At 37.0% G+C, this 15,842-nt stretch overlaps 1 protein-coding gene across 1 annotated transcript in view; it reads right to left on the bottom strand.

Annotated features, from left to right (window-relative positions):
• LOC121430693 (tyrosine-protein kinase SRK2-like) overlaps positions 1 to 11,961 on the bottom strand; it is a 57,783-nt gene extending 45,822 nt beyond the window's left edge. The window contains exons 1-2 of the mRNA XM_041628043.1: positions 11,652 to 11,961; positions 6,233 to 6,608 (exon numbers count right to left, since the gene is read on the bottom strand). Coding sequence (XP_041483977.1) covers positions 6,233 to 6,374 — 142 coding nt within the window. The 5' untranslated portion in view covers positions 6,375 to 6,608; positions 11,652 to 11,961. The remainder of the gene's footprint in view (positions 1 to 6,232; positions 6,609 to 11,651) is intronic.
• Between the last annotated feature and the right edge of the window lie 3,881 nt (positions 11,962 to 15,842).

Below are 15,842 nucleotides of genomic sequence, written 5' to 3'. Positions count from 1 at the left end.
CGTTACAAATCTACTGAAACAAATCAAACATGATAAAGCTAAAACATATTAAATTTTGGTAGAAATGATCTGATATCATTTCATTCTTTGTTTAAGGCTGATGTAGGTGTTAAGAACTGCCCTTGACAATTTCAAAGCATTTTCTGTGGACCAAGACAAATATTTAGTTATTTACAGTGTACATTACCTGAAAACAACGGAGAAAAATTTAAGACTAAAATGTACATCTCTGTAGCTACTGCAGGAAATTTACACTCAATTCATTGTACATGTACAAACAACCTTCCCCCCCACACACGTACAGATTTTGGTTGGAAGAGCCGCACGTACGTGAATCCCTCCAACTCGTGTAAAAAGTGGGCGGAGCTAAATCGGATTTTCGCGCCTAGCAACCCCGTTAACAACGCCTGTAAGCATCGTTCTGCTCACTCTCCATAATGTCTGCGATATTAAAATCCTAACAAGGGGAATGCCTCTGGCCGTCTCACCTGCATCACGCGGTTCAATATAGCAGCAGTACTGACTTTGAACACTACTCTAACTCGCACAAGATGTTCAGTGATACATGGTTACTCTTATGTCCACTTTTTATGAACTAGACCAATAAACTTACAGAGATATGATGGTTAATGGTTATTCAACAAAAAAACCCAACATGGCCAAAGTTCATTGACCTTACATGACCTTTGACCTTGATAATGTGACCTGAAACTCGAACAGGATGTTCAGTGATACTTGATTACTCTTATGTACAAGTTTCATGAATCAGATCCATAAACTTTCAAAGTTATGATGGTAATTCAACAGATATACCCTATTCGGCCAAAGTTCATTGACCTTTGACCTTGGTCATGTGACCTGAAACGCGCACAGGATGTTCAGTGATACTTGATTACTCTAATGTCCAAGTTTAATGAACTAGACCAATAAACTTTCAAAGTTATGATGGTAATTCAACAGAAACCCCCGATTCGGCCAAAGTTCATTGACCCTAAATGACCTTTGACCTTAATCATGAGACCTGAAACTTGCACAAAATTTTCAGTGATGCATGATTACTATTATGTCCAAGTTTCATGAATCAGATCCATAAACTTTCAAAGTTATAATGGGAATTCAACAGATATCCCCAATTCGGCCAAAGTTCATTGACCCTAAATGACCTTTGACCTTGGTCATGTGACGTGAAACTCATGCAGGATGTTCAGTGATACTTGATTAAGCTTATGTCCAAGTTTCATGAACTAGGTCCATATATTTTCTAAGTTATGATGACATTTCAAAAACTTAACCTCAGGTTAAGATTTCGATGTTGATTCCTCCAACATGGTCTAAGTTCATTGACCCTAAATGACCTTTGACCTTGGTCATGTGACATGAAACTTTAATAGGATGTTCAGTAATACTTGATTAACCTTATGGCCAAGTTTTATTAACTAGGTCCATATACTTTCTAAGTTATGATGTCATTTCAAAAACTTAACCTCAGGTTAAGATTTGATGTTGACGCCGCCGCCGCCGCCGCCGCCGCCGTCGCCGCCGCCGTCGCCGCCGCCGTCGCCGTCGCCGTCGGAAAAGCGGCGCCTATAGTCTCACTTTGCTTCGCAGGTGAGACAAAAACCATAGAATCGTTAAAATTTAGTAAGGCTATGAATGTTTATCATTTACATTGACTATCGGTGTACAAACTCAGCAAGTGTGTACCAGCAAGTGACGGTTATATTACGAATTATCAGCCATTTCAATGGGTGATACAAAGTGCCAAAATTTATGAGAATATAGTGTAAATTTTGTATAGCATTTCAAAATCCTTAATTTAAATATTTTCATAATTTTTCATTGTTTTAAAAAACATCTTATTACATTTAGTATAATTTTCCCTAACTGATAACGTTGATAGATTACTGTTTCTCGGCTTTATGAGGAAATGGCAGGCCTTCAAGATCAGGTTAATTTTTGTTATATTTCTAAAAGAAAATTGTTAGATTCGAACTACTATACCAACTGTTTGCCCGAAGGAGGGTTATCATCTCATAATGTTGTGTAAATGATACATTACAATATATTTTAGGAGTGTAGTAATCCATGTTAGATAACATTATTTAGGATGAGTTTCGTAATGAAGAGAAAAATCAAGTTCATTCTTAGCACGCGAGCCGCAGAATGATAATTTTTAGCGCGCGCAGACATGGCTGATCCCCTGGTGTGTCGCGCGGGATTATCTAGTCCCATACCGGTGTCGGGTGGTATATTCCACGTACCTTGTCCCCTTGCAGTGACCACTGTTGAGTTATATAGTGCTTCATTTTGATACTCAGTCTGTGAAATACCGATATCGAAAAATGCTCGGAATATACCTGACACATATTAATGATTTCATTTTCGAGAATTATTATTTCTTTCCTGCATGAATTACAAAACGTCAATCTTATAGGTCAAGAATCATGATAGAAATTGTCAAGATTTGGAAAATATGTTAAGTTTGCCCAATGTCATCAGTATCTCACTGAATGTTAAACAGAAAATATAGAACTGTATTTTTTGTAAATTCCACGGCCGCCTCACGAACTTAAAGAGATGGTATATACTGAAAAAGAGGAAGGGCCGGGAGCCGGGTTCAGGTGTCTCAAGCGGATCGGGAGAAAGGGGGGGGGTCCTTTTCCCACTCTCTTTCAAATAACCTTATTTTCTAATATTAATTCCTGTTGTTTATCGTGGAATTTTACCTTTTATCATAATTATAATTATATACAATATGAGGATCCTACTATAAGTTTTCAAGCTGTCCTGTTCAAGATTACTGATTTTTTTTCTGTGGGTCCCATTAGCCCCTTTTTCATCAATCATCTTCTCGGTGTCTCTGCTACCAAGATTGACTAGGGAGTGGAGGGAGGGGGGGGGAGGCATAAGTTATCATCACTCACTTTCGCCCCAGACAAGTGCCTGTTTGGTATATTTTATTGCAACTTCTCTTTTCCTCCTATCTCCCTGTTCTCTCTTTCTTTGTTTTTGTGTTTGTGACATTTTATATCTCAAAGATCAGCTCTCCCAATCTAAATTTCAACCGTCTCATATTATTCCTTCCCTTCTGTTATGGTCAAGCTCTCCTCCAATAAAACTAACCTATTCATATTTGCCCCTCTTATTTCTACCGGCCTGCAATCTCATTTTGGCCCTTTTCAGTATTCCTCATCAACCCCTCCCCATTGCAACTCACCATGATTTTAAGTCATTATCACGAGAGCATGGATAGGAATATTGCAGATCTATAAAATTGCTATTACTTTGATTTTAAAATAATTTGAGTACCTCCCCCCCCCCCGGCGGCCACGCTGGTCGGTTTCATATGTCGCATGATGGTAAAGGTGGCCGTGGAATTTACAAAATATACACTTGTTCTATATTTTCTGTTTAACATATACCGTGAGATATGACATTGGGCAAACTTAACAAGATATTTCCCAAACCTTGATAATGTTGTAATTTTTAACTATATAAGTTAATGTTACACATTCTTGACACTAGGCAGTTTGACTTTTTGTAATTCAGGAAAGAAATAATAATTACCGAAAATGAAATAATTTATGTGTCAGGTATATTCCAAGCATTTTTAGATATTGGTAAACTATTAATTTCACAGATTGAGTATCAAAATTAAACACTAAAACTGCACAGTGGTCATCGCAAGGGGAAAAGGTACGTGGGATATACAACCCGACGCGGTATCGGACTGGATAATCTGAAGGGACAGTCAGGGCGATCAGCCCTGTCTGCACACGCTAAAATTTATTATTCTGCGGCTCGCGTGCTAAGAATGAACCTAATTTTTCTCTTCATTACGAAACTCATACTGAAAAAATTTATCCAACATGGATTGCTGCACTCGTAAGTTTTATTGTTATGTATCATTTTCACAACATTATGAGATGATAATCCTTCTTCGGGAGAACAATGGTATAGTAGCTCGAATCTAACGATTTTCTTTTATAGAAATATAACAAAAATTAACCTGATTTCGAAAGCCCGACATTTCCTTTTAAGCGATGGAGAAAATAGCCTACCAATGTTATCAGTTCGGGAAAATTATAGTTAAAGTAATAAGATGTTTTTTAACACAATGAAAAATTGTGAAGATATTGAAAATAACGATTTTGAAATGCTATATGAAATTTACGCAATATTTTCATAAATTTTGGCTTATTGTATCACTCATCAAAATTACTGGTAATTCGAAATCTTTTCCACACTTGCTTGTAAATCTGTTATAGGTTGATACACTGATAGTCAATGTAAATGATAAGTATTCATAGCCTTACTAAATTTTAACGATTCCATTAGTTTTTAGGATTTTAATATCGCATACATTTTGGAGAGTGAGCAAGACGGTGCTCACATGCGTCGCTAACAAGATTGCTAGGCGACCTACCGCGAGAGGGCTTTTATAATGGCGGGCTCCGCTGAGTTGATACATAGCCTATAGGTGGTTCACGTACATGGCCGATGAATAAAAAAGGAAGACAGGTCTGTCTTTAGATACTTCATTGTATGGGACAATTTGATGATATCCATGACTTTGATTCATCAAACAATAGCCCTTTGTACATTTTGTAAATAATTTCCCTTTAATACGTGTATACATTTTAGGGTGAATCACATGCACTCAGTAGTACATGTAGAAAATAGACTGCATAAATCTACCGAAATAATATGTACATTGTAGGGCCTACATATACATGCAACAATGTACGTTGGTCTGTTTTAGGAGCCTGATATGAAGTACTCTGAGTCAACACTGAATAATAATTCAGCAAAGGGCTTTTCCCCGCCAATTTTGATGTGACCCCATTTTCATGAGAAGTGTATGATCTGAAAAAAAAATCAACGGACTATGGAACGATATGTGCTATGTAATTATTTGTTCAGCACTTTGGGTCATTGATAAATGTCTGATCATGATGTTAAATATATGTGCTTTATACATGCAGGATTTTGAATTTTACATGGCATTATTCTTTTTAAATCTCGTTTATCTCCCTCTTTGAAAAGCAAGAGAGAGAATCAGTGGAAAACAGGATGTACATGTAGAGACAGACAGACAGAAATTACATGAACCATATTAGGCTATTAGTACAGTGACTATTCCACCCGTCTTCCCTATAAAGTGAAATACCTTTTAACACTCAGAATTAGCTGCTACATGTATACAAAGTATTCCTTTTTCTGGAATTCACATTGAAAACAAGCTCACAATCAGGGAAAAAAAATTCACAGTGGCTCATGGCAATTTTGTCTCCAAAACACACAAAAGAGACTTGGAAAATAAAAGAGAGAGCCTCCAAATTTCCCCTTCACTACAGTGTTAAAGCTTTTAAAACTAATGTTGCACATTATAGGCAATCAAATGTGAGTAGTAGCCCCCCCAAAAAAAAATATATATATATTTTTTTTTTGCCTGCTCAGTGCTCACTATGATCACTTTTTACTTCCCAATAAATCAAACTTTCCATCAGTTGGAGGTACTATTAAAGGTTCCCCCACCCCCACTCGACCAAAAAAGTGGTAGGTATGTGCCAAGGGCAAGACAAAAAAACGGGGCTTTGGAGCGGGCTTATCGTAAAAGGAGGGTTCTCGGAACGGGTCGCCTGCGTGTGAGTGCGTATAAATCTCTATGCAATGGGCATACAGCTCATTGTAGCAGATCAATGCGGCTGGAACAGCATAACGAAAAATATGCAAAGCTTTGGAACAGATTTCTTTCTTCTTTTTTCTCGATGAAGAAGAAAATGCTATAATTTGGAGCAGCTTTCTTTGTTCTTTTCCTCCATAAAGGCCTGGTCACACTGCCCGAGCGTTGTTGGAGCGGTCGTTGAGCGGTAGGGAGAGAGGGTCGAATTTCGCTCACAAAATTTGGGAAAAAATTGAAAACAAAAATTAAAAAAAACAATCGAAATCAAAAATGGTGAACGGTAGCAAGCGGTGATTATTTTTTCTCTCCGCTCCAACAACACTCAGGCGGTGTGACCAGGCCTTTAGATGAAATTCCTATGCCTTAAATCAGAAATTTGAGTGCAAAAATGGGGGTACCCTCCGCGGCACATATCCACCATGTGCGAGAGCTCCCCTCCCCCCCCAAAAATCCATTTCAAAATAATATTCCAGCTCGTCCAAAGAATTAACAGATATTTCACACTGAAGACTGTATCAGGAACAATAAAATTAAATTGAAACTTACGAGGAGGCTGGTCAGCTGATGATTTCTTAGGCGAATGTGTCGCAACATTTTGAGTTCTTTTTGCTTTAGGCTGTGTTGCGTTAGACGAATCTGTATCATTTGAACCTCCTAACCCAAACAATTTTCTTAGAGCATTGCCCATCTCGAATCTTTGTAGTAATTGACGAAATCACAGAAGTCACTTCGCTTTCAAAAATCCCTTTTCAAGGCAAAAGTCATCTGGACAATTGGACAGCATCAATTGTTTGTTAATACCCCTTCTTGTTGTGATAATTTATTTGACGTCAAAGGTCATCTCTTCATCAGTACGAGTCGTGTCATGTTGTTATGGTTACACGGTTCCAGGAGAAGCCACTAGGAGACTGGATAACAGCAGCTGCAAGAGAGAAAGCAAATGCATAAAATGATTAATATATTAATGTCTATTTTCATGAAGGAAGACAGCAGACTTACATGTATTCAGACCTCCTCAATCAACATACAAGAACTTGTTTAGGCCCAAAAATACATGTACCATTTCCAACATTCTCACCGACCGAAAGTTTTCAAAGTTAGCACGCTCAGTATAGTGTCTAATGTAATAGCAGGTCAGCAGCCCTACATGTACGTCACCTGCACCCAACTACTCGCGGGGCTGAGAAAATAGTTTGTCATTGCTTTCACACTGCCAAAATACCTAGCAAATCCCTGCAGTTTTAATATTTAGCAGGTATTTTCTTTCAGAAATAATGCAAGAAATTCGCTTTCATACTGCCAAAATACCTGGTACTTTCTGATCAGGGTAGATCAGGGCAAATTTCCTGATCAGATAATACTTGTTCTATTAACAAACTTCAAGGTGGCGTAAATATGCTTGGCTTATAGTTAATATGAATTTTAACAGTGTGTTGGCTCAGTTGGTAGAGCGTCTGTCTCACAACCGGGAGGTCGGGGGTTCAAACCCCAGCCGCGTCAGACCAAAAGACTTTAAAAGATGAGAGTTGCTGCTACCCTGTTTGGCGTTCAACGATTAAAAGGAATAAAGCCTCATCGATCTGGCGCTGCACAGCGACTGCCGGGCCAACGATCAATTGGGCAAAGGGAATTTAATTTCATGTCTATTTCGAACAATAAAATAAAATATAGATAGAATAGATTTTAAACAACTGGTTTTAAAACCACATGCCAACTGTTAGCTTTTCATTGATGTCATACATGTACGTAAAGTACGCTTTGCCAAATAAGACATCCAGTCCTTTTAATAGGGAGTGGAAAAACTTTGTGAGGACCGAATGGAGGTATGAACACAAAAGACATCTGGGGGAAGTATCACAAAGATTTAAGTAAGACGATAAAAGAGTTGCCTGTACACTTTAATACATGTATGTAAAAGCCGAGGCGTATACATGTATATGCAACTCGCAATCTTATTGATTAATACGCAGTACATGTAAGTGTACTTGGCAAGAATACTGAGGTCATGTCTTTTATAATGATGCAAAAGTGTGAAACACCCCCTGGTCCATAAGGGCTAAAAACTAAAAATTCTAGTATAGAAAGTATTAGAAAGTGAATCTCACTGTCACTGATCCACTGATCTACAATGTATTATTATCTACTTCTGAAGAACTTATGAACAAAAATTCACTGATAATGGAAATTGTTCAGAGCCCTCTATTCCTGTGTCGTTGACCTCAAACACAGGCAAGATTTTAGGAAAAATTGGTTACCACACCATACTGTACCACTTACATGTACATGTACATTGGACATGTACATTGGACAGCTAGTGCAGTTTCCTTTTAATAATAATACAGCCCACACATTACAGTATTTTTTTAGGAATGAAGTGTAACCAACAAATATTATTTTTTTAAATCAAACTTTTTTGGAGGTTAAAGTACAAAAAATCTACCTTTTCATTTTCCGGGTATACATTGTGTTTGAACAAAGTAATATGGTACACATTTTTTTTTACAAAATTGCTATTCACCATACATGTACTTGTGTGTATACAAATGTAATTTTATTGTGGCCTCACATTACAAAGAAGATCTTTATGATCCTGCATATTATGTATCCTATAAAGTTTTAAGATGAGAATATGACACAAAGTGGCATTTTATTAAAGCATTAAATTATTTGTAACAAGTGGAACGCCCTTGCAGTCTCGCCTGCAATCCTGCATTCACAATTCAATGTAGCAGCAGAGTGGACTTTGAAAACAGCTACATGTACTAAATAATTATTCACAAAAGAAAACATTCATACGATAATACAATACTACATATCCTTTGACCCAAAATGACCACTGACCTTGGTAAAAAGGTGACCTACATGTAAGTCTAAGATATGTGCAAAAACAATTATTCTGTATGTCCAAGTTTCATGAACTACATGTAGATCTACAAACTTACTAAATTATGCCAAATCAGCAAATACCCCCAAAATGGCCAAAGTTCATTGGCCTTTAAAAATATTTCATGTCCAACTTTCATGACCTAGATCCAGAAACTTTGACAATTCCACCCCCAACTTTACCAAAGTTTGTTGACATGAATTGACCTTTGACCTTGGTCATGTGACCTGAAACTCAGGCAGGATCATGTCCACGTTTCATGAACTAGGTCCATATACTTTCTTATGAAGACATTTCAAAAACACAACCTTACCTTACGATTTTCCTTTCTCCATGTTTATTGACCCAAAATGCCCTTTAACCTGGGTTATGTGACCTGAAACTCAGGCAGGATGTTCAGTATAAATACTTCATAGTTTCATGAAAAAGGTCCAAATACTTTATGATGACATTTAAAAAACATAACGATTTCAATGTTGACGATGCCGCCGCCGCCATTGGAAATGCGGCGCCTATGGTATCGCTCAATCGGGCGAGACAAAAATAAGATAAAGAGTGTGTTTTGAGTAACATTGCCAATTTAATACAAGGTAACTGTACCAGCAGGTTTCACTGGGTAACAATTTTAAAAGTTATAGTACTACAGTTGTACATACATGTGCAAAAAATTCTTTCAGAGTTACATCAATTAGGGAAACATAACACGAGGGCTGGGGGCACTTTAGCCCCTGAAATGCTCAAAAGAGATCCATTTTGATTGGAATGTTTTAAAGTTTATCCAATGTACATGTAGAACATTTGTGAAAAGTAGCCCCCAAAAATTGTTTGCCTAGTGTATACATGTACATGTACATTCAGGGATGCCAATAAACTGCATGCAATTTTTGTTGGCCAAAAGAGGACCCTTTTTATGATTCATTATGGCTTCCTTTCCTATCACGTTTAGACAAGAATAATGTTTGGAATAGGATACACCAAAGAGGAAATGTCACCACAAACGTAATCAGAGCTCCGGACATTGCATAGTCTCCCTAACCTCTGGGTATTGTTTGAAATTTTCTATCACATATTATTATCTCTCTTCTCTATATTGAATTTTTCTTCTAATATCTTTCAAAATTCAAAAGATGTTTCCTTATGACTGCTCTCTGCTATTTGTTTGTATTGTATCTGCTATTTATTTGTATTTGTTTTGTTTTTGTTTTTTTACATCTACATGTCACTGCACGAAACAAACACTGTAGTTGAAATCTTTTTCTTAAAATTACAGTCAGGGGACTACAGGGGTGCATTTTATCTAAGGACTTGTTGGACCATTTTAATCCTACATTTATACAAGTCTTGTTTCATCTGAAAATGTCTAAAGTAACATTGCTTTTCAGCCAATTTAAGTAAAATTGTCAGATCTAATATTAAGTTCAGACGAAAAATGAAATGCTCCCCTGTACATGTAGCTGAATTTGAGAAGTACATACATGTACAGTACATCATCCAAGCATTGATTATTTGTGCAAATTTGAATTCTATCTACATGTACATATATGGCATCCTCTTTCAGGTCACACATGTACGTACACTGTAATACCTTTACCATTGAATTTGTAAAAGACCCAGCTTTGAACAATCATCAAGGTTACAAATTTGAACTTATCAGAAAGTTGCAAAGTGCTTTCCAGGTTTTATACAAAATGGGAACTTTTTGAAAATCTTCATTGGGGTTTCAAATGAAGATTATAAAATACTTCAATTACAAGTACATAGATCTGTAACTACATGCATAAGTCAGCTCATCCACAAGCAATTAATTTAAAGTTTTGAAACATTACAAAACCATATGTAGCTGGAATAGTGAACACTTTATAGGACCAGGGATAAATGAGCCGGTTTATATTTGGACCCCTCTCACAACAAACTTTTCATCAGGCATGTCAGGGTGAAAGTCCCCTTTAAAATTTAAATCAGTCAGACCAAGTGAGAGTTTCATCAAGTAACAGTTTTTATCATTGAGTGGGATGCAGTTTTAAGTAAATACCACACACAAGAATGTTTTTACTTACACATGTATGTTCGCACCTATACAAGAACAAGAGCTTAAAGGTAAATGAAAGTAGTTGCAGTAAAACACTTATTTCGTGAGAAAGTCTGTAAAACCAAGGTTAAGTATTACTACATCATCATGGATCTAGATCTGGTACAGTTACATAAACTGAACTTTGTGAAATCATACAATCTAAGCTGAAATACAATCACACTGAAGATCGCCAACACAGATAGGCACAAGTGGGAGAGTGCATTTTATTATTGCTGGAATAAAGACCCGACAGAAGTGACCAAATCTGTGCTTATTTTGCTTATTTCTCAGCAATTACACTACACAATTTCTTCCAGGGTTGGCACATATTTTTTATTCATACAAACAGACACTTGGGTGGTCTTTATATTAGATTCTGTAAAAAGTCATTTTGAGATCGTTACCAATACTGGAATTTATCTTTAACTATGAAATAACAGTAAATGTATGTGAAAAGTTCCACAGATCATACACACACACACAAGTGACCAGTGAGTTTATTTATCTTCATCACCTTGAAAGTTGAAGCAGCACTTACTCTGGAAGACAAAATTCACTATTTTCTGGTCTAATTTCAAAAGAATATGCCAATTACCATATGAGTTTAAGATGGACTCTCAATAAAACTAAAGTTTAACAGGGCCCAATTGCAAGGGGTTAATTAGGCTAAAATAAATCAAGCAACATGTAGTCCTGGGGCTGATTGCACAAAGGGTCCTTGCAAGAACTGTCTTTCATGTCACCCATTTATTATGATGTGCCATTTGAAATGCATTTTAAATACCGTAAATTACCTGCAAACTTATTTTATTCATCCGTTAAAGTAAACAAAATCTTTGTTTATAAAATGATGTGATACATCATTAAATCGTATACAAATTGATTAAAATGCTGGCTAACGAATTTTATTTGTTTATCATACAATTCAGAAATATCCCGCATACAGCTTTTCACACCTCCATCTCAGCTCAGCTGCGCGGCGCCGCAAGCCAAGGCGCGACTAGACTCACCCGCAGTCGCCAGCCCGTGCAGTCCCGATCCCAGTACCGTACCTGTCGCTCCGTGCAAAAAGCTTCTCACTTCATGCATCCGATGCCATCCTCAAATTGTTTCGAGCAGTTTATTAATCCACATGCAGGATAACTGGAAAGAAAAAATATCGTCCCTTAAATCTGGCAGCAGTAATTAATCGTCCAACGATTCAGAACACTAGCATGAAAAGTTTGAGACTTCGGATAAATATTAAAGGTGCTCGTTTAGTTTTGACGACTACCTGATTCTGATACAGCTAGTTAATGTAAGTTGTCGCAAAGTTTTTTGGACAATAAACTTCCGCATATATCGATGTTGGCATATGGTATGTTATTGTATAGTCTTTTCTAAGCTAATTAGCCCAAATCATTGACTCGCATTATTTTTTTGACCTTTTTTTACTATCTGATTCCGCCATAAAATTTGCAATCACAAATCTTAAACGATTTTTTTTATTTATTTGTCATAAAAAACAGGAAAATTATGAAATCCGGAATTTCATAAATAAGCATATAATTCAAGATTGACTTGACACATATTCATATTTTAAAGGGGAATTCGCACTGACGTACAGAAGAGACAATAGGCCTTTCTTTCTTCACTCGCCAGAGTGATCATGATTATGGTAAATGGTGGTGATTTTTTTTAACCTGATCGCTAAGAAAGCATGAATGCTTATAAACAAGCAATCAGAGTACCGACGTCTTAATGTCTTTTCCGAGGAACCTGTAATGATCGGATTTATGTCTTACCAAAAGACGGGGGCCACTTACATTTACGAGTGGATACCATGCGGGGATACCATGCGCGACCAAAAAACACGTAAAAAGGGTGTATTTTTCAAGACAGGACACGTTACTTACACCCGGTACATGCGTAACGTAATAAGGGTGTCAAAAACACTAAAATAATGAAAAAGGGGTATCTATCTCATCGTTTCGAAATCAAAGTTACTCTTTTGAAAAATACCTGTCAAAACCAAACTTCAGTTCATTTTTTGCTAGGTCAACAACTACCCATGAAATTGTCCAATTATCTCGTCTTTTAAAAATTGATAAATCATAAAGTGGATCTGATTCCTTTTCCCCTATAAAGTTGTTAAAAAAAAATGTATAAATAGCTTTGTGAATCCACTATGTGACATATATTTAATAAGTCTTTAAATAATGGAATACTGTAGTCCCATATAAGGTTGCAAAGATTGTACCCCTTCACAAGAAAAAATATATGATATTACGCCCTTTTTATCAGTTTTTGCAAAATCATTAGAAAAAGTGATGCACAAAAGACTATATATTTTTTTACTTAAATGTGACATTCTGACTTCAAAACAATTTGGCTTTCGTCGAAACTATAGTACTGATCTGAGCATCGTTAATTTTACAAGCTTATAATTTGCTCCGCCTATATAAACTGAAGTGCTATATTCGCTCTTGAAAAAAAGCATTTCCGAGAGCGAATATAATAGAAGGGGGAATGTATAGGCCTATAAGTTTCTATAGGCGGAGCATAAATTGGGTGGGGTTGGGGGTTGCATGGTCATATACACATTGCAATCGACTGCTTTAAGATAATTTTCAAACTTTTAGCAAGGTTAACTTTTTTGTGGGGTTCGGTATATTCCAACAGACAAAAGTTATCCATGGTTTGTATTTTAAGCTTTATCCTTTTTTCTTTAAGAAGGTCCAGGCTGAAAATATTTATATCTAAATAGAGTAGAATTAACAGAGCAAAACACTGAAAATTTAATTAAAATCGGATAACAAATAACGAAGTTATTGAATTTTAAAGTTAATACGTATTTTGTGAAAACGGATACATCGTCAGGACTGAGTGTCATTTCCCAACTTTCCTTTTTCTTATGTTATTACATTATAAAATCGTAGATGTTTCATTTTTTCATACAAGTGTAAATGATGTTATCCATTATGATGAATTAAGTTGGGGGCAAGTAACGCACTTAATCAGTTGTCAATCGAATTGCTTTAGTTCTTAGTAGAAAACTTTGAATAAACCTAATTTTGTAAAATACAAAACAACAAGGGGGATATGGCATAATCAGCCAACCTATATATTTATAAAGACATATGCCTAGAATAATGCAATTTTTTAAAATAACTTTATTATTTGTTATCCGATTTTGATCAAATTTTCAGCATTTTGCTTTGTGAATTTTACTCTATTGATTGATATAGAAACCCCGGGGGCCATTTGCATTGACGAGTTGATACCAAGCGCGACCATAAAAACATGTAAAAAGGATGTCTTTTTCAAGATAGGGCACGTTACGTACGTAACGTAATAATTAAAGGTGTCAAAAACACTAAAATAATGAAAAAGGGGTATTTTTTGCCAGGAAGCTACGTGTTTAGGCAAAAATTTGCGATGGTTTAAAAAAGTATAAGATGTTTTATAAGGATGTACTTTTTGCCCAAAGAGTCAACACTGCTTGTTTAGAGTACGATTTGCGAGAGGTGGGAGTTGGAGCTGTACTTAACCCAACGATGTAGGTAAAGGTGAAACCGACGACCGATCGACGTCCGTGACATAACAAAATATTGCTGTACTTGTTTCGGGTTCGGGGGAGTACTTGCCAAGAGAATAGTTTTGTTTCCAATACTTGTTCCCGGTACTTAGGCTAACCCTGTGGTGGGGTTTCATCACATGCCAATACTAAGTAAGGGGTGAATTTTCAGAATATGGAAAGGGTGCTTTTCGAGACCCCATGGTCGCGCATTGTATCCAATCGTCAATATAAAATGTTAGTGCCTCCCGCGGGGGGTAGAAATATCTCCAGTCTGGACTATGAGCGGCGAAGCGCGTGTTTAATCTCTTATTTTATGATCTGACCTATGTGCTCCCCCTCCCCCGTGGATCCGCCAGTTATCGAGGGTAATGTAACTAAAAAGGTAGCTGACTTTATATATTTAACCTGGGTTAAAGAACTAAAATCATAAACCTGGTAGGCCCAGCATAGGCCTATAAATTTTCAACCCTAAATGAATTTGTACCATTCTTTTTACCCTAAGTGGAAAAATGTGCAAACATGCACCTTTTTATCACAATCTGCACAAAGAAATGCTCGTTTGCACCCTTAAAGAGGCAAATTTGAACTTATCAATGTATATAATACTTGACAATAAGGCATGCTAGAAAAAGGTCAAAATTAGAACTCTTAATACACATCCATTTCTGCACCTTATAGGGTGCTTAATATAGCTAAATTACACCCCAGTGGTGCACAAATGAGCAAAATTACACTTATTTGCACCCCTTGGGGTGCTGCTAACAACCCCGAGGGTTCAAATTTTAACCCCATAATTATTTCTTAGTGTGTAATGATTATAAACAATTCTAGCGCATATCACATATATGATTATAACGTCTTTGCATGCGCTTGAAAAGCACTTTACCCGGCCTTTATAGCTTTAGGTAAACAAAACTATATAGACATAATTATCATCCATGCGTGTGTTTAGTGTATAGATATTCCCCTAGCAAATAATTAAGCCAAAGGGCGAGATTATATATCTATTGATAAAAAAAATCATGAACAAGATCGATGCGAATCTCACTAAGCAAAATAAAGCGCGAAACGCGAGCTAAAATATTTTGACTTGATAAAAGAATTAAGCGAGCACAAGACCAGGGAAAACGTACAAGGAAGGAGGAATAAAATATAACAGAAAAAAAGGAAAACGGAATATGAAGAATATAAGCAGGGAATGAAAAAAAAAGAATATCTATATTCAAAATTGACAAAATAATCACATGAAACAGGGGGGGGGGGGCGGGGGCGCTCGACCAAAAAAGTAGTAGGGGTGTGCCGCGGGCGAGACAAAAACGGGGGCCTTGGAGCGGGCGAATTGTAAAAAGGACGGTCCTTGGAACGGGCTTCGGAACTACAAGTGCTTGTGAAAACGGGGGTCCTTGGAACGGATCGCCTGCATATGAGTGCGTACATGCATACCTACGGAACTGACATACGTGCTGCTAGCCCGGCGGCACGTACGGCCGGGCACCGGGTCCACTAGCGCACATGCGATAGTCGGATAGCGCTCTGCGGCCGCTTTTCACCAAAATTGCGGCTCATTGTAGAAGATCATAATGCGACCGGAACGGCAAATAGAAAATATGCGAAGCTTTGGAGCGGATTTCTTTCTTCGTTT

This window comes from Lytechinus variegatus, chromosome 17 (genome assembly GCF_018143015.1).
Source record: "Lytechinus variegatus isolate NC3 chromosome 17, Lvar_3.0, whole genome shotgun sequence".
In the NCBI taxonomy this organism is placed as follows: domain Eukaryota; kingdom Metazoa; phylum Echinodermata; class Echinoidea; order Temnopleuroida; family Toxopneustidae; genus Lytechinus; species Lytechinus variegatus.
This window is presented reverse-complemented; position numbering and strand designations above follow the sequence as displayed.